Source organism: Callorhinus ursinus, unplaced genomic scaffold (assembly GCF_003265705.2).
Source record: "Callorhinus ursinus isolate GAN/ISIS: 27379988/994484 unplaced genomic scaffold, GSC_fseal_2.0 scaffold68, whole genome shotgun sequence".
In the NCBI taxonomy this organism is placed as follows: Eukaryota; Metazoa; Chordata; class Mammalia; order Carnivora; family Otariidae; genus Callorhinus; species Callorhinus ursinus.
The window spans coordinates 3,422,288-3,440,176 of record NW_027397130.1 but is presented as its reverse complement, the minus strand read 5'-3'; the positions used below and the strand labels follow the sequence as shown (position 1 = coordinate 3,440,176).

The window sequence follows — 17,889 nt, the reverse complement described above, 5'->3', positions numbered from 1 at the left end:
GCAAGGGCAGCGCGGCGGGCCAACCGGCAGGAGGCCTCCCACAGGCCCAAGGTCGCGTCTGGCCACTGAAGGGCAGGGTGGTCCTCGCTGACGTCAGCCTCGAAGGTCATGTCGGCCCCAGCTCCCCAGGGAGGGCGCTGTCCTTGGCCAGAGGCCTCAGAGCATTTGAATTCATTTACTTCTGTAATCTAAACCTCAGCCCCATAAGTGTCTTGACTTCACTGCTTTTATACATCCCTTTATGAGTCCCCTGAATTTTCTTGGATCAAGTTTCAAAGGGAGGCAGCTCATCTCCCAGCATTTCAGGATTTTCGTGGCCCTGATTCATCATCCCTGAATCCACACGTTTCTAGACTGTTCTCTGCATGTTTTATTTGCCTGCGCTATGGGCTTACCAGTCCCCCTGCCACTGGTGCAGCGAGCTCCCTTTCCCGAGCTAGGGCAGCAGCTCTGCACCTGGAGATCGGAGGCCTCTGCTATCCAGGTGCTGCACTCCTTAACAGCTACCTGCTTGCATCAGCCAGTGAGGGGGCACAGGGACGACGAACTGGAAAGACCCTTGCAGGACAGCCTGTCCTGAGAGCTCTCAGACGAAGAAGCTGAAGCCTAAGGAGGTCCAGGGGCCGGGGCCACACAGAGAGCTGAGGCAGGACCGGGCAGTGCGCCCTCTCCCGGACTCTCCCAGTGTTACCATGCTAAACTCCACCCACGGAACTGCGTTCCTACCTGGCCTTTTAAAGTAATTGCTCAAAAGAGAGCAAAAAAAAAAAAAAATACAAGGGATCAAGTGAGACACTAAGAAATCTGGAGGCTGTTTTCTCTGTGACAAAAAGGAAAATCCCAGTGATGCAGGATGAGAGCCCCAGAGCCCACAAGCTCCCCTTCCAATGACTCGTGACTCCCCACCCGTACACAGGGCGCGACCTCAGGAATTCCGTGGAGATCCACAGACTCTGCAGCTTGAGATCGGTCACAAAAGGAGGTGAAGGTGAAGGACTCGTCCTGTGGGCCTTTCTGTCCCCAGTCCAGTGCTGTCTTGGCTGACTTCCCTGCTGGAAGCGTTCCTTCCTGAGTGTGCCAGTTTGTCCACAACGATAGCTCACAACTTTTATGGACAGTTTTAGCATCTTTTAATCCCCAGTGCACTACCTTGTACTTGTCCACTTTAAAACACTCACTGATAGAAACAGATGCTGTGTAGATGTGTTGCTTTGTGGAAAACAATTTTTCTGGAAGGATACGCAGAAAAACTTGGTGGGGATAAACTGGGAGAAAGGGAGGTTTGAGACCCACTTTTCATTCCGTATTTACTTTGTCACGGGCTTTCTGTGCTGTCTGGTTGTTTTAAAACATGTGAATGTATTTTTGTTGTTGATTTAGAAAAAGAAAGAAAAATGCCACTTTTCTAGCCACTCCAGACGCACAAGCTCTTTCCTGCTTCGGTGCTCGCCATAAAAATTACGAGAGCCTCCGGGCGCCTGGGGGCTCAGTCGGCGAAGCGTCTGCCTTCGGCTCGGGGCATGGTCCCGGGCGCCTGGGATCCAGTCCAACGTCAGGCTCAGCAGGGAGTCCGCTTCCCCCTCTGCCCTTCACCCTGCTCATGCTCTCTCTCTCAAATAAATAAATAAAATCTTTATTTTATTTTTATTTTTTTAGAAATAAAATCTTCTTTAAAATATTTATAAAAAAATTACAAGAGCCTGGGGCGCCTGGGTGGCTCAGTCAGTTAAGCGGCTGCCTTCGGCTCGGGTCATGATCCCTGGGTCCTGGGATCGAGCCCCGCATCGAGCTCCCTGCTAGGCGGAGAGCCTGCTTCTCCCTCTCCCTCTGCCTGCTGCTCCCCCTGCTTGTGCTCTCTCTCTGTGTGTCAAATAAATGAGTAAAATCTTTAAAAAAAAAATTACAAGAGCCTCAGTTGAAAGGACTTCAGGATCATTCATCTCACAGCCTGGTCCAAGTCCCTCACGGTGAGCAGACCCCGAGACACCGACCACAGCGGGCTGGACCTGGGGCTGCTGGAGGAGAGCTCAGCTCAGGCCTTGGCAAAGTCCCTAAAAGCTGACAGGGCCTCTCTTGGAATATCTCCATCAGGGGGAGGTGTGACCCCTCTCGGCAGCCTGTTTCATTACTGGCCAACCCTAAAGTATGCCTCCCAGGACTTCTCAATTGTTCTAGGCAACAAAGAAAAGTAATTTCCTCTTGAAAAACGAATCAATGAGGAAACTCTGTGCTTTTATTTCGGATTTGCTTCTGATTAGCCTTGTGACCTGGGCGAAGAGCTCAACCCTCTGGACCTTTTCCTGCACACAAAAGGCAGCCTCTGCCCGTAAAATGCCCGTAAAATCCAGGCTTCCGCCCAGAACTGATCTCTGAAGTGTTAGATCTGCCCTGGTCTTCCACTCAACTTCTACACAGCTAAAGGGAATTTCTGTTGGACAAGATGGATTTCAACACATCAGCCTCAAGAACCCTAATCTTTACATCCTGTTGGGGGTACGGCTCTGGCCCACTCTTCTAAGAAAATTGCTCATTCACAAACATTCCTCTTAATTTCACAAACTGACCAACCCAGCCTTCGGTGTCTCCCTAAAGTCTAAGAAGATGGTCTCTATTTCCTTAGGCACATCCCCCATGTGCTTCTTTCAAATAATTCCAGAAATGAGACGCTTCTCTTGTATAAATTGCTATCTTTCTCCTCAAAGGATGGTTCTAGTGGATTTATGAGCTTAATCTCCACTGATTTCACCAGATGGTCTAGTTTCATAGGGGACATTACAGCAGGGGGTCATATTTTGGCCCCAGCGTGTTCATGTCCTGTGTGTGTGTGTGTGTATGTGTGTGTGTGTGTGTGTGCGTGTGTGCAGTGATCTGGCTGCATTTCGTTTGTGTTGGCCTGGACTTCGATGCTTTCAGAGTCAACTGGCTTTGACCGGGTGATCTCCCTTCACCCTAGTGCAGTGCTGAGACTCTCCCTGCCATCTGCCCCCTCCTGGTTGTTCCCCTACCATGATCTAGGCCAGAGTCACCAGGAGATTCAAGGCATTTTCCAGCTGGCTTTCTTCCCCTAACCGGTGTCCCTTGCCACCTGAACTCTTGCTCAGTGACCAAAGCTCAGGAAGAAAAGCCATTCGGATGACAGGTTGATTCTCACTATCAACACCAAAACTGTTATCTGAACTCCCAAACCTAGCACCTTAGGGTAGTGAGGGGTACTGCTGTGAATGCTAATTACTGCGATTAGCATAGTACTTGACTGTTGACAAGTTCCTTTACCTTACCTGGTTCAATTACAGGTCCTGACTTCCAATGCCTGAGAATCCAGTCCTTATTAGATGAAGATAGAATACAATTTTTAAAAATCAGCGTCTATCACATGTAACAAGGATAGTGGGTTTTTTTTGGTTGTGGGTGAACGTAGGCAAGGATGTAACAGGTACTTCTGACTTGGAGTCATGGTCAGAAACACTCCATTAGATGACATTCGTGACTCAGAGGGATCGCTTAGATGTCATCCCTGTACCACAGATTTGGAAACTGAGGCTCACAGAGGTTGCAGTGCATGGTGGGAGCCACCGTGTCCGGCTTCGATGGCTACCTGTGTCTTCAGCCCCTGGAGAGGACAGAGCTGAAGGCAGGGAGAGCCGGGAGCAACGGTCCCCCGTGGACGATCTGGGACCCCCTCCAGTCTGCCGGTTCTAACCCAGCCCACCTCCCCACGTCGCTGTTTCTCCCGAAAAACTTGGATATGCCATTTCCCTGTGGTCTCTCATCCTCAGCCGTTGGTCCACTAACAACTTTTTAAAATTGGTGCTTCTCTCCCACCATCCCTGCCTTAACACAATAATCTCAAAAATTAGAATTATGGGGGCGCCTGGGGCGTCGTTAAGCATCTGCCTTCGGCTCAAGTCGTGGTCCCAGGGTCCTGGGATCGAGCCCCGCGTCGGGCTCCCTGCTCCGCGGGAAGCCTGCTTCTCCCTCTCCCACTCCCCCTGCTTGTGTTCCCTCTCTCGCTGTGTCTCTATCAAATAAATAAATAAAATCCCTTTTAAAAAATTAGAATTATGAAGGAAGGTTTTTAAGCAAAAAAATTTTTTTTCTTGTATTTATACTGTGGTTTTTCAAACTTCTTCAAAAACAATGTGTTCTCCCTCTCCGTCTGCAGCTCCCCCTGCTCGTGCTCTTGCTCTCGCTCTCTCTCAAACGGATGAATAAAATCTTAAAAAAAAAAAAAAAAAAAAAAGCAACCAACAGTGAGCGGGCAGAACCGTGTTGAGACCGGCATCGATCTGGCGTCCTCGACAGACACAAGGCGGAGAGCCAAGCGGCCAGCCCCGGAGCCTTGCCCGGCTCCCCAGGTCTGCTCTTGGGGGAGGCGGTGCACAGGGGGAGAAAGGGTGCCCCACACACGGGAGGGACCATGAAACAGATCGCTCACGCAGGCCGAGACTGGGGCATTGTCTTGCTTTGAAAACCCCCACATTTTATTTTGCTAAAGCTTGCAATTTCTTCTGGGTGAATGGCACTTAAAATCTGTGTGTAATGGAACTGGATTGTATCCAGCTGTCACTAACGCCTCCCGTGCCGCCCAAAAGAGAGCTGGCCACAGGCCACGCGATTCAAGCTCCCACTTCAAATGGGGGGCTGCTGCTCCTGTTCCCACCAGACTCTGCCCGAATGATTTCACTTGTGACACAAAGGGGACTTGGACTGGGGCTTGGGCTCAGGGAAGGGCCACGTGGCCAAGAAGTGGGGCATGCAGCATGTCAAGCCAGTGACGGCCATGGAGGATGGGCTGCCCGCTTGCCCAGTGGAGGCCACAGTCATCAAGGGCACTTCCTCAAGTGACTTTTCCAGGGCACTCACCTGACAAGGATTTCCTGGGCCCTGCTGGAGACAGTGACCGCCACTTCCCGCCGACCGGAAGCACCTAACGGCAGCCACGTGAGACAGGACACAGAGGCACACATGTGAAAGGGGAGGAAAAAGTGCATTCAACCCAGATCACTTCTAAGACCGTAAGAGCAAAAGAGCACATTTTAGCCATCCCAGCTGTTAGCAGGGGCAGATGAAGGTGGATGCATTCCACATTTAACAACACAGCTGGGAAAAAGTCACCCATTTAAATTATTCCCTATACACCTGAATTCCCTATACACCTGTCAGTTAAAATCTGGCCCCGCAACGGCCAGGGGCCACCTACATACCTGGGACCTGCCTGAGGGACAGCACTTCTGTGACAGTGAGCCACGAGTGAGTCTGACCCAGACTGACTCCTCTTTGAGTCTTTAAAGCAGGAACCACACACAGCAGCTGATCCTCGAGGAAAGCCAGGAGGAGACTGCATTCAGAGTAAGCACGCCCGACCTGGGGCCCCAAGCAGAGGTCCATTTCCTGGGCTCCCGAATGCTTTCTGCTGCCCAGAGGCCCTTCGGGCAGGTGCGGTCTACAGGACTACATATGGGAGCCTGTTAACTGACAGGGGTGGGAAACCTTTGTGGGGAGTGATTGCCTAGAGTTTCCGGTCCTGAAAGATTGTCCTGCGCCCAGGAGAGCAGAGCAGGAAGCAGGTCCGCTGGAGGTCGAGCTGGTCTTTGATTATGGGGGGCCAGGACAAAGTGGTGACGACTCAAACAGAAAGCCAGGCGGCGGTGGGGTCAGGAGGTTGGGGAGAGGAGACTCTTGTTGCTGGCGTGGGGGTGGGGGGTGATGGGAGGGAGGTGGCCAGGGTGGTGGCCACGTTTCTGGCTTTGGCAACGGGGTAGGCAGTGGGCCCCCAGCCATGGCGGGACACACTAAGAGGACTCAAATAAATGGTGAGCCAAGAACTTGCCAGTAGGATACCCAGGCAAAGCAGTTCAGCAGATTACAGTGCTCAGGCAGTGAGATGTATTGATCGGAGTTGACGGATATTGGTGGAGTTGACCACGAGAAAGGAGCAGAGAGCAAGCTCGGGCTTGGCTGAGGGAGACAGTGGCTGGGGGCGGGGGGCACAGAGACAAGGGGCTTTTATAGGATGGCAGACATGTGCACATTGTCATGAGAGAAGGCGGCAGACAGATCCCCAGAGGGGTAGGAGAAGCTGGCCTCAAGAGCGCGGGTGGGGTGCCAGCCCTGCCGAGGGGGTTCTGCAGTCTGCGGCAGTCCCCATGAGGTTGAGGGTAAGTCTTCCGTCTACACCTCTGCCTGCCTTCCTAGACTCTCACTCCTGCTGACCGCTCCATACGAAAACCATTAGATCAGAACCAGCCGCCCCGGGGAACATGAGAGATGCACTCTCAGGCCCCAGCCCCCTGCTGAATCAGACTGGGCGGGGATGGGGCCCAGAGACATGGGTGTTGGAACGACCCCCAGGACATTATGATGCTCACGGGACCAGAATAGCACTTCCCCACACGGGCTGCCCAGAATCACGTGGAAAGGTTTTAAATGCCGATGCCCGAGCCTCTCCCCCAGATTCCAATTTCATTCATATTAGCCCTAAATAACTCGTCCAGCTGATTCTGCTGCTCCACGAGTGCTGGAAGCATCAGGTTAGGGGGAGAAAGGAGCAGATGGGGATGGAGAGAAGGTGGTTCCTCGCGCTTTGTTTTATTTTGGAGTGGGAGGGGATTCCTGTAGTGGGATTAGAAACCATTTGCCAAGAGTGAGTGCACTCAGGAAGGAGGAGAGCCAGCGTGTTTGGAATGACCACTGAAGCGACTGGGAGAGGCACCAACCCCAAGGGCAAGCAGAGCGAACGAAGACGGGAAGCTAGCTGGTCCAGACACAGGTCAGGGAGGAGCAGGACGCACGACCCGCAGGGTCTTCAAGGACAGTGCAGCAGGGCCCCCGGGCACGAGGGTGGTTGAAGGGGGGCGCTGGGGTAAAACCACACTGCTGAGCAGCTGCCAAGGGCCGCCCAGAGCTCGTCCAGCCATGCCCCGTCTATACCGAGGCTGTGCGAGCTACCAAGACTCAAGGCAGGGATTAGTGCTCTGGCCCTTCTCTGGGCTGGAGGGCACGCTGGCTGCCACAACGATCCCAGCTGGTTCCCGGGGCCGGGGGGCAAACACCGGGACTTTTCTGAATCCCCAGACTCCAAGTTTACGGCTCTCCTACAACTCACACCTGTGATTCTCTCTCCGTTCCCGCTCCAGTAACATGCGCGTTCCCCAGGCCTGGCTGCATGGCCGGGGGTCGGGGGTGAGGGTCTGTCACCCACCTGCCCACCCAAGCCAGGAGCTGTCCTACCCCACTCTGGACCTTCCACTTGTTACCTCTCCTCTTGATTCCGTCTCCGAATACCCAGGTGACGCCACCTCCCAACGGCTCTGCCGACGCCAGCTCCGGGCCGGACCAGTGGTTTGCCGGTTTGTGGGCCGGTCACATCCTCACCAGTCTTCTCCCTCCTCCTCGGCCTCCTGGGCCTTCACGCACTGCCATCAGCCTCCAGAGTCTAAAGCCAAATCAGACCTCGTCAACCGTTGCTAGAAATCATGCAGGAGCCCGCAGGGACTCTCGACGTACAGAGGCCGGCAAACTGCGGTTCACGCTGAAATTATCAACCAGAACATGCCCTGTGCTTTGCCTTTGCCTGGCTGGTGCCACTGGAGGCAGGGCTCACCACACCCTCATCGTGGTCCCCACCCGGAGCATCCAGTCCCGGCCTGGAGACCACAGGCTGCCTGAGAAACGTAGCCTTGTTCTTCCTTACTTGTACCCAGCACCACAACTGAGTGGAAAAGTCTGGAAAAGTAACCGGAAGGCCGTGGTCCTGCCTGCATGACCACTGTGCCTCGGGGCTGAAGGGGGTCCCCAACCTACCGCTGCCCAGCCCGATTCGGACACTGTGGACACGAGCTTGGCCTGCCACCCCAAACTCTCCCACCCCACCGGGCACCCTATTTGTTTGGGTCCAGGTGTGGCCTCTCCTCACCTGTTCCTACTTTGCTCTGGCCAAGCGCCCACGGTGACGGGGCAGAGTCCCCAGGTTTGAGGGGCACGACTGGGTGGGAGCTCAGAGACACTGAAGGGAAGAGGGAAGGCGCAGTGGGACTCAGGGGGCGGGCCTGCCTAGTGGTGTCTGTGGAGTATTTGGAACAGAAGCCACCCACTGGAAAGCTGCCACTGCCCAGGGCTGCTTTCCCTTCCATCTCCCACTTAAGGGTGCTGCTCTGGCCGAACGGAACCTCCCCGTCACAGGCATCCCTGCAGGGACCTGCTGCCCCTGCTGGCCTCACCCAACTTGGAGGACGTGTTATCAGCCATACCCTGACCCTCCCGCTCACAGATGGCCCGGCCTGACCAGACCGGAACGTTCCCCCGGAGCTCGAATTAAGTTCCCGTGTGGGCCCCACGTCGTGGTCGTGCTCACCACGCGCTCCAGCGTGCGGCCACACCCGCTCCCGGCGGTGCGCCTCCGAGCTGGGCGGGTCTCAAACTGGAGGCCTGTGTTGTTCTTGCCCACTATGAGGAAAACTCACAGTTTAGTAACACCTATCATTTCCCTCTCACTTCCCCTGTAGAAATCCCAATGTTATTCAGTAAAAAAACTCAAACAGCAAACCTCAGTGGAACACGGTTTCCAAGTTTCCTCAACACAGTACTCATTGCGAATCACCCACCAAGCTCAGTGGGCCACTTCAAAGGGTTCCTCTGTCTTCTTAAATTCAAATGAATGTATTTATTAACACATTTAAATAAATCTCTTTATTTCTCTTTATCCTTAAGGAAGACTTGCTCCAGACCTTCCCACATACTGACAAGTTACCCGGAAGTGCACCACAGGGAACCCTTCATCTGAACTGGGCGCTGGGATGCTAACTCCTAAAAATCAAAGGGAAAAACACAAAGACACAGGCAGGGCTCACAAAAACCTGTTTTATTGCACCAGGATCTTGGCAACATCGGGGGCGCCTCAGCCCGTGGAGCGGAGGCACAGCGCACAGGGACATGGTTGGACTATAGGCCCACCAGGAAAAGGCAGGTGAAGGAGGCCACACGGGGCCACCGGGAGAGGCGACCCCCCCCGATACAAAGTTAAATTAAACCCACGTTCTAAGTCAACCAAGTGACTGCTCTTATAAAAGCTTTTGTTATTTATATATTTTTATATATTTACATGTCCCCTAGAGTTTGGACTGATTTTCTGGGCCCATCCTTTCCCTTCCCAGTTTGGCCGATGGCCAGGTGTGGGAGGGAAGGGCTCGCCCCTATGGAACAGTGACAAATGCTGCCGACAGTCAGGCCAGGGCTCAGCACCGCCCAAGACACGGTGGGCATGTTTTCCTCAGGAAAAGTTTCATAATTACGTAAGTGGAAAAGGGAAGAGCCTGGTTTGAAGAGGGAGCAAGAAAAGAGATCAACTCTGTGCTGCAGACAACTTCCCTTTTCAACCGCAGAACATTACAGAAAAATAGGGCCATACAGGAATGAGGGTCAACACCAGAAGAGGAAAAAAAAATGCCCTGCCCACAAAGGCACCTGCCTTCCCTCCCGAGGTGGCAGATGACAAAGCCACAGGGCACTAGGGGTTGCTGGGGGGGGGGGCGGCGGGAGGGGGGACACGACCCTCGTCTTCGAACAAGGTGTGGTTAACAGAGAAATCCGTCCTCTGAGAAAAGAGCAAAAGGCTCCCAGACTGGTCTATGCAGCCAGTGCCCTGCTCACGTCCTGCTGGGACCACAGGCAGCCCCAGTTCGCGCCATGGGCATCATTATTCTCCCCACCTTTTTCAAAGAGAAAATGTAAGAACAGGAAGAAAAATCAAAAAGAACTACCTATGTGAAAAAATTAACATATCTCCCCACCCCCGCCCTGGAAATGGAACACTTTTTTCCGATCCCCCCGGGGCCCCAGAGCAAGCGGCAAGGGAGTGCCTGACCAGGCCATCGGTGGGCCTCAGGCCACGGAGAACCGCCGTGGAGGCCGGACGTCCACATCAGACGTCAGTCCGTCTCCGCGTGTGGCGTTCTGGAGAAGAGGAAGCGGAGACGTACATCCGTGGAGTCATTTTTGGATTGACCTCTATACCTTCTGCTACTGAGTCATGTGTCTTTTTTCTGGAAGGTGTCACCTTAACTGAGGGTTTCCTGTATTTATTAAATTACAAGTTCGCAGGCACAGCTTGAGCAAGATTAAAAAAGTGATCTTCTTGAGTCATACAATCATCTAAATTCAAAAGCACTCACAAAATTGAGCAAATAAAGCCAGTATTGCATATCAGGAAAAAGAAATATATTGCTAATGGAAGCCACAGACCTGGTCAAAATGAATGTCTCTATTAAGTAGTAAAATAAAAGGATTCTACCCCAAGACCACCACCTCGACAGACCCGTGGGTCGCTGCAGCTGCAGGGGAAGGAATGGCAAAGCCACCTCAGAATCAACAGCAGCTGGAAAGGCAGATGTGTCAGCACACCGTTTCTCGCCCCCCCCCCGCCGGCCCCAAAAGAGCCTTCTCTCTCCAGAGATGGTTTAGAGTCTCTTGTAAGGGAGGGACGCACTGGCAGCGCCGCCCCCCAATTCCAGAAAAGGGAGAGGTGCGGTGTGGGGCGGCCCTGGGCTTCCTTTCTCAGGGGGGCACGTAAGGCATAGAGTCCCTGCCCCACGGAAATGGGGAAGGCAGGACCAGACAGCAGTGCCGGCCGCCAGCAGCGGGGGACAGACGGCTCCCGAGAGGAGCCCAGCGCACACGCTCACCCTGGGGGCACTCGCTCGCTCGAGGATGTGCCGGGAGGGTTGCGGCCGCCATCTTCCCCTGCTCTCGGCCACGGACCACACGCACTGATGTCCAGGTTCCCGGCCAGTGTGCTGCCACCCGCTCTCCACGTCACTGTGGGGTTTGTCACGGCGCAGGCAGTGACGCCAGAGGTCCCGATGCGACGAAGCCCAGACCTGTGGGCATTCCTCCTGTAGCCGGTGTGGGCCTGGCAGCAACGGGGCAGCGGGGTCCTCGACAAGGCCGCTCTTCAGTTCCGACGGACAGGGCCCAGGAAGGGACACCTTGTCTCCCGAGGCTGTGGGGCACACAACATTGCTCCTGAGGAGATGGAGACCCTGGGAGTCCCACCAACACCCCAGGAGTGTGCGTCCACATGGGACGACACGCACCATTAGATGGCGCTCTGAAAACACCCAGTCCTGCCCTACACACACGCACACCACACCTGCACGCACCAGACACACACGCACACCACACACACCTGCACGCACTAGACACACACGCACCCCACACACACGTGCACGCACCAGACACATGCACACCACACGCACGTGCACCTCACTGCACGCACACCACATGCGCATGTGCACCTCGCCGCACGCACACCACACGCACGTGCACCTCACCGCACGCACACACTAACGTGCACCTCACTGCACGCACACCACACGCACGTGCACCTCACCGCACGCACACCACACGCACCTGCACCTCACCGCACGCACACACTAACGTGCACCTCACCGCACGCACACCACACTAACGTGCACCTCACCACACGTGCACGCACACCACACGCACATGCACACCGCACGCACACCACACGCTAACGTGCACCTCACCGCACGCACATGCACTAGACACACACCCCATACCACACACCCCCCACACATGAAAATACAAACCACATGCTAACGCACCCCTTACACCTCCCCCACACTGACCCATCTCGACAGCAGCAAAGTCAGCGGCGGTAGCTGAGGCTGGTAGCCTTAGCTGGATGAGTCACAGACCAAAAGTTCCGTCTACTCTGAAGTTTCTGGAAGGCGTTGTATGTTCTTTTCTTCTCTCTTTTGAACTTTTTCACTTTCTTTTCCTACATAAAGAAACCCCAGGCGTCACAATTCCTGAAAAGGACTCTCCCCTGGTCCCTGCGGCTCCTTGTGAAGGCTTGTTGGGTGGGGGGGCACGAGTCTCAATTTGCTGCCGAACCAACCAGCTTACTCTTCGTGTGGCCTGAGGGAGGTGTCCCCACTGTCCCCACCTTGCTGATGAAGGAACAAAGCAACGGGGAAAAAACGCCTCGTCCGGGCCACACAGCGTTCGCAGTGGCCAGGCGGCATCCGAGTCCAGCAGCCTGCCTCCCGTTGTTGTACTTGACCACTTTACAATGTCGCTGCCACTTCAAACTGCCCCAAAGGGTCAAGTCCTCCCTGCCCGGCCCTCGGCGGGGCCACCGTGAGTACCCTGTCACGCCAGCCTCAAGTGCACCCCATACCTTCCCTCGATCGAACTCTTCATCCCAGTTGTCGATCACCGTGGCGGCGCGGGCCCATCTGCTGTCCTGAATGGCATCCTGACTGACAGCCGACACCTCGCCAGCCCATGTCAACACTACAAAGCAGACACTGAGCGTCGGCACCCTTGTGCACTTGCTTCCAGAATGGTGTTTACGACCCAGACTGGCCTACTCCTGATACATTCAGCATGTTCGAGGGCCACCTTTCGGTTAAATGGACCACGCAGGGAAGGAGGAGGGAGGGCAGAGTGGTCCCCAGCGTGCAGGACAGTGGTCCGTCCCTTAAGCGCAAACGTTGTTAGCTCTGTACCACCAGTCCCCCAGTTTAGTTCCTTTCAAACCTGTGCCCTCATCTGAGAGACAAAGGTCTCATGTTCTTTCTCTGAGACTAAGAAGGCCCAGCACCGGTGCTGGGTGATTCCCATCCACGCCCTTCCCGAGCTGGCCCACGCCACCCAGAGGCCCAAGATCTGTTCTCCCTGCCTCTGCTCACCCCCCGGGGGGGGCAACATTCTGGGTCCTCCCACAGGGACTGGTTCTGGACTTTGTGCAACGGCTGCAGCTCAGGGAGGGTCATGGCTGACATTCCTCTGCCCGTCCGTAAAGCCCAGTGACACCCCCGCCCCGGGGTCATGACACAGCAGGTCCATTTCAGACCTCTGCTGCCCGATGAGTGAACTGCTGGACGGAAGTCCATCCTTGAAACCAGTACCTTTCCTCCCGTAAGCTTTATCTGACGAATACTTGAGCAGTTCCTGGAGCACGTCGGACTCCCTCTCTCTACTCCAGGACACAAGAGGAGCCGGGGCCTGTCCTGCAATCAGAGAACTGCTTACATACGTTTGCCTCTGACGAGGTACTTGATTCCTTCTCGAGAGGGGCTACCGCCCAAATCAACTGTTGGAAAAGACTAAAAACCCACCCCCCAAACAAGACCGAACACGTGCAAGCAGCAGCGTGAGCCCTTGGTCTGATGCAGGACGGGTGAGACGGAGCCCCGGGGGGAACCCACTCCTCCCACAGGGAAATGGCCAGAAACGAGATACGGCGGCAGCTGGAGGGGATGACCAAGTGCTGCTGTCACCACAGCGTCTGCGGAGGCCGCCTCCCAGCGCATCTTGGAAGAGCCTGGCCACCGAGGACAGCTGTGTGGTGGCAGCAGAGACCACCCTCCTCAGGCTTCTGGAAACTTCTGCCTGGCCCCCTCTAACCACCTACAACTGCTAGAACGCACTCCCGTCCCTCAGCACGAGCCCGCCCTTGCTCTCCGGGCCTCCAATTGACCAATGACGCTGTGACCTTCAAGCCCGGTCCCTGCCGCCCTGTGCAGCCTCTTGCCCCGTGCTGCACAGCACAGCCCGGCCCAGTGGCCAGGCAGGGCCGCCCACATCGCTCGCTCCGTCTCTTGGCTGCGAATGCCCTTCCCCACGGAGCCAGCTCTTCCGGTAATCAGGACGGAGAGCAAACAGAGGAGGGGCTGGGCCGCCGCAGCCCAAGGACCTGCACGGGGCGGTGGGCCGGGAGGCCTGGAGAGCCTTTCCGTCTGGTCAATGTGCCAACAAAGCAAGCCCCGTGGTCTGATGACCACCGCCAGCCTGCTCTGTCGCCACCTTTGAGGAGCCTTTCTTCCAACGTACTGGCCGCCCTCCTTATCGCCCAGCGGCAGTGCTCTCTCACGGGTTTTTGTTTTTTTTGTTTTTTTTTTTAAGATTTGAGGGAGAGACAGCACAAGCGGGAGCGGCAGAGGGAGAGGGAGAGGGAGAGAGTGACTCCCAAGCAGACTCCACGCCGAGCCTGAAGCCCAATGTGGGGCTCGACTCCAGGCCCCTGAGATCATGCCCTGAGCCAAAACTAAGAGTTGGACACTTAACCGACTGCACCACCCAGGCGCCCCTTGTCACAGGATTAATGTTTAGTCATAGACTCATTTATCAGGAGTTTGACAAACACAAACCATTCCCAGCAGCCTGTTCACCCCCAAAAGCACTAACATAACTGGATCCCCAGGCTGCAGAGCAGACCTCACAGAATCTGCTGCCGTGCTGGATCCCTTCCCAAGCAGGTGTGACCTTCTCTCCCCTTCGCTAATGGACACGCTGTATCAGAACAGCCCAGCCGTGCCCAGCCAGCCCTGAAGGAAACAGAACCAGAAGTCGCTTAGCCATGGGCACCCAAGCCCTGGGGAAGAGCCGAAGAGCTGGGAACCCCAAAGGCAAGGGGCCACGTTGTCTTCAGAAAGGCCCAACTTGGGCCGCCTGGGAGGCTCAGCCAGTGAAGCGTCTGCCTCGGGCTCAGGTCATGATCCCGGGGTCCTGGGGTCAAGCCCTGCATCGGGCTCCCTGCTCAGCGGGGAGTCTGCCTCTCCCTCTGCTGCGCTCTCTCTCAAATAAAGAAAATCTTAAACAAAACAAAAACAGCCTAACTATAAAAACAGGCAGAGGAAGGTTAACTTCTGAACCCGACCTTTCAAGTTCGAGAATAACAACAACAAAAAAAACTCCAGGCTGAATGGCCCTGAGTTTTTAGGGAAAAGTTTAGGCAGGAAGAGCCTTGAATCAGAAAAAAACACTGTATTCCAAGAATATATAAGAGTAGTTTGGGCTGACTGCTTTGCCAGATAAGGAAGCTGCGACCCACAGGGCAGACAGCCTGCCCAAGGGGACAGACTTAGGGCAGCGCTAAGAGGGCTGCATTCCGGCCCCTCCCCTGCACCACACCTACCTGCAGCCACGCGGCAGGGCTGGGCACAGGTGTGCTCCCGGGTGCCCCCCTCCGGCGCGTACACCTACGCCGTCCCCGGGCCCAGCCCCCTGCTCCTCGCGGGTGCGTACCTGCTCCGTCCCCGGGACGCCTGCCGTTCACAGGCGGGGAAGGCGGGCTCCCAGGGGGAGCAGAGCCCCTCTGCCTCTCGCCCCTGCAGGCTTCAAGGTGCTCGTTCTCTTCTACCTCCTGCCGTGACTCCTGCTGTCTTTTTTTCTTTTTCTTTTTCCTCGGAGATGCTACAGTGGCCTCTAGCTCGACGACGTCCAAGGGAGAGCAGCTCCTGGGAAGTCAGAGTCAACAGTCAGCTCCGGGCAAACTGAGGGTGAGAGTGGGGGTTCAGGTCGATACCCCGGAACTCCCAACTGGCACGTTGCCTCGAGCCCGCAGAAGAGCCACCCCAAGAACACCCCGCAGACGGGAGCAGGACAAAGCACGCCAGCTTCCGGGGCGACAGTCAAGCCTGAGAGAAAAGCCCACAACCGCACCCAACCCAGGCGAGTCCTCCAGGCCAGAGGACGCGGCTGCAGCACCTGCCGGCCTGGGGGCCCGGCGAGGCACGTAAGGACGCGGTCCTGTCCTGGAAGCCTGGCCAGCGCCCTGGGTTTCCAGCCCCCCACCGGGGACGGACCGCGCGTTGCTGGGGGAGGTGCCGGGCGGCCCGGCTCCCACTCTCACCTGTGCCACGGTGGGTCCCGCTGGAGGCAGTCTTCCGCACCGAGGCCCTCGGCTCCCTTCCGTCTCCTCTTCCTGTTGCCTCCGGGGCGGCCGTCGGTCCCGCTCCCCGGCTGCCGGCTGTTCTCTTGCTGCCGTCCGCCCTGGTCCTCCAGTCTGTCGGCGGGCACCTCTGCCCGGGCCTCCTTCCTGCGCTCGAGGAGCCAGTGCTGCCTCTGCATCTGCCCCTCCTGCAGGGGGGAGGCGTCCGCAGCCTCCGCGCGCTTCCGCTTCTTCCTTCTCCTCTTCCCCAGAGAGGCTGCCGCTGCTGCGCTCGTCTCTGAGCCCTGCCCCTGGCTCTCTCCCCTGCGGTTCCTTTTCCTCTTCTTACAGAGGCTCTGGGGGGACCTGCTGGCCTCTGGCAGCTGGTGTGAAGGGGCCTGGGAGCCCCCATTGACCTGAGGCAGGAGAGCAGCGGCGGAGGAGCAGCTCTGTGGGTCTGACGTCCCGGGAGGTCGGGGGCTACTGGACAGTGACACGGAGCGGGCACCGACGGGGAGCTTCAGGTGGCTGGATGGTGGGGGAGCAGGTGAAAGCGCCCTGTGGGGAGACGCTGCTCTGACGCACAGGCAGGCCCCTCCTGCCCGCCCACAGCCCCCTGCCCGTCCAGGTGAGGATTTCCCATGGTCCTCCCCCCGCCCCCACCCCGCCGTGAGAATCTCACGTACGCATAAATTCCACTGACTGAGAAAAGAGGAAAATGACAAAATCCAAATTTACTGAAAATCAAAGTTACCAAAAATCAGAACCTTTTAGTTTCCGGTCACCAAGCAGTTCAAAGTATTTTTCCAAACTTGTATTACTGTCCTTCTTAAAAGATTCGTTTATTTTAGAGAGAAAGAGAGAGCATGCATGCACGCGAGTGGGGGAAGGGCACAGGGGGAGGAGAGGAGAGGAGAGAATCTCCAGCAGACTCCCTGCTGAGCACGGAGCCCGACGACGACGCAGGGCTCAATCTCACAACCCTGAGATCATGACCTGAGCTGAAATCAAGCGTCGGCCGCTCCACCACGCCACCCAGGAGCCCCCTTAACTAACGTTATTAATTTTCAACATGGGTCTGTTATGAGAAACTTCTCTAAATTTGCCCACAAGCCTCAAGGTGTTTACACCCACGACACCAGCCTTAAGAAGGGCCAGCGCAGGCCTGTACATCGTGCACTAGGATTCCCCTCTGATATGGGGGCTCCGGAAAATCAGCTGATCACACAGCGAGACACAGAAGGAGCGGGCCTGGGAGCTCCGTCAGGTTAGGCTCTCTGACCCACCTCCCGCCAGCGAGGGGACCTTGCAAGAGTTAACCTTCTACTATAGGCCTCCCTCTTCTCATTCGGGACTGAGGGACCATAATGCCGACCTCAAAGGGTTATGGAATCAAATAGGACTATCGTTACTAAGCCAGGACAGACGCCTACACAAACTGCACTGCTGCCCCGTTTACTGTCTTCTGGAAAGTTTTTAAAAAAGTCTCTACGTCAAAAAAGGAAAAAAAACAAAAAACAAAACCCACAGTAAATGCCTTACACGCTTAAGGACCGTCCACATGCAAAAATACTGTGCTGGGTCCAGCCCGGCTGTGAGGGTGGGAGAGGCCGAGCCCGGAGCGGCCAGAGGGTGGGGAGGGCACATCAGTGCCCAAGGCAAACACCAAACCACCCAAACCAGCTCCTGGCCTCGCCCAGCTTCCTCCCTCCCTCCCTCCCCAGCCGCCAGGGGCTCCGTCAGCCACTGGGCAAGCAGGTGTCAGTAACTCAGCTGTCTGCTTCTCAACACCCTGAGGGATCTAAGCACCCCGTGTGTAACAGGACGGGAGGTACGTCTGCCGGGGAGCCTGAACAGAGCTCCCAGAGAACCACGCCTCCCCGCTCTGGACGCCCGCCCAAAGCTCCGGAAGCCAGTGCGACGGGACCGCTGGGGGAAGCCCGTGCGGGGCTAAGAGTCAGAGAAGAGCCCGGAGAGTGCCGGTGGGAGATACAGAACGATCCTGGCAGCAAGACACCCCTCAGCGGGGTCACAGGACTCTGGGTTCACGCAGGGTCCTTCTGGGACTCCTGCCTTTCTCTTCTACTCTGGAGTCCTGTCATGAGACTGGGGAGGGACCCAGGGCACATCCCCGTCCCTGCATGGACAGAGCAGGTGGATGGAAAATGAAGACAAAAGTGAAAAGATCAAGACTGCAGAGAGCAGGCTGCCTC

At 56.1% G+C, this 17,889-nt stretch overlaps 1 protein-coding gene and 1 long non-coding RNA gene across 10 annotated transcripts in view; one reads left to right on the top strand and one right to left on the bottom strand.

The window, feature by feature from the left end:
- LOC141371326 (uncharacterized) overlaps window positions 1-3,583 on the top strand; it is a 10,054-nt gene extending 6,471 nt beyond the window's left edge. Inside the window, exon 3 of the long non-coding RNA XR_012376207.1 lies at window positions 3,526-3,583. This is a non-coding gene — a long non-coding RNA (uncharacterized lncRNA). The remainder of the gene's footprint in view (window positions 1-3,525) is intronic.
- Window positions 3,584-8,845: 5,262 nt separating this feature from the next.
- Window positions 8,846-17,889, bottom strand: part of USP36 (ubiquitin specific peptidase 36) — a 37,942-nt gene continuing 28,898 nt past the window's right edge. For all 9 annotated transcript variants that reach the window (XM_073886097.1, XM_073886095.1, XM_073886092.1 and 6 more), the window contains 6 exons: window positions 15,659-16,234; window positions 15,052-15,263; window positions 12,933-13,034; window positions 12,200-12,315; window positions 11,646-11,797; window positions 8,846-10,996 (listed from right to left, as the gene is read on the bottom strand). In XM_073886097.1, coding sequence (XP_073742198.1) covers window positions 11,666-11,797; window positions 12,200-12,315; window positions 12,933-13,034; window positions 15,052-15,263; window positions 15,659-16,234 — 1,138 coding nt within the window. In that variant the 3' untranslated portion in view covers window positions 8,846-10,996; window positions 11,646-11,665. The remainder of the gene's footprint in view (window positions 10,997-11,645; window positions 11,798-12,199; window positions 12,316-12,932; window positions 13,035-15,051; window positions 15,264-15,658; window positions 16,235-17,889) is intronic.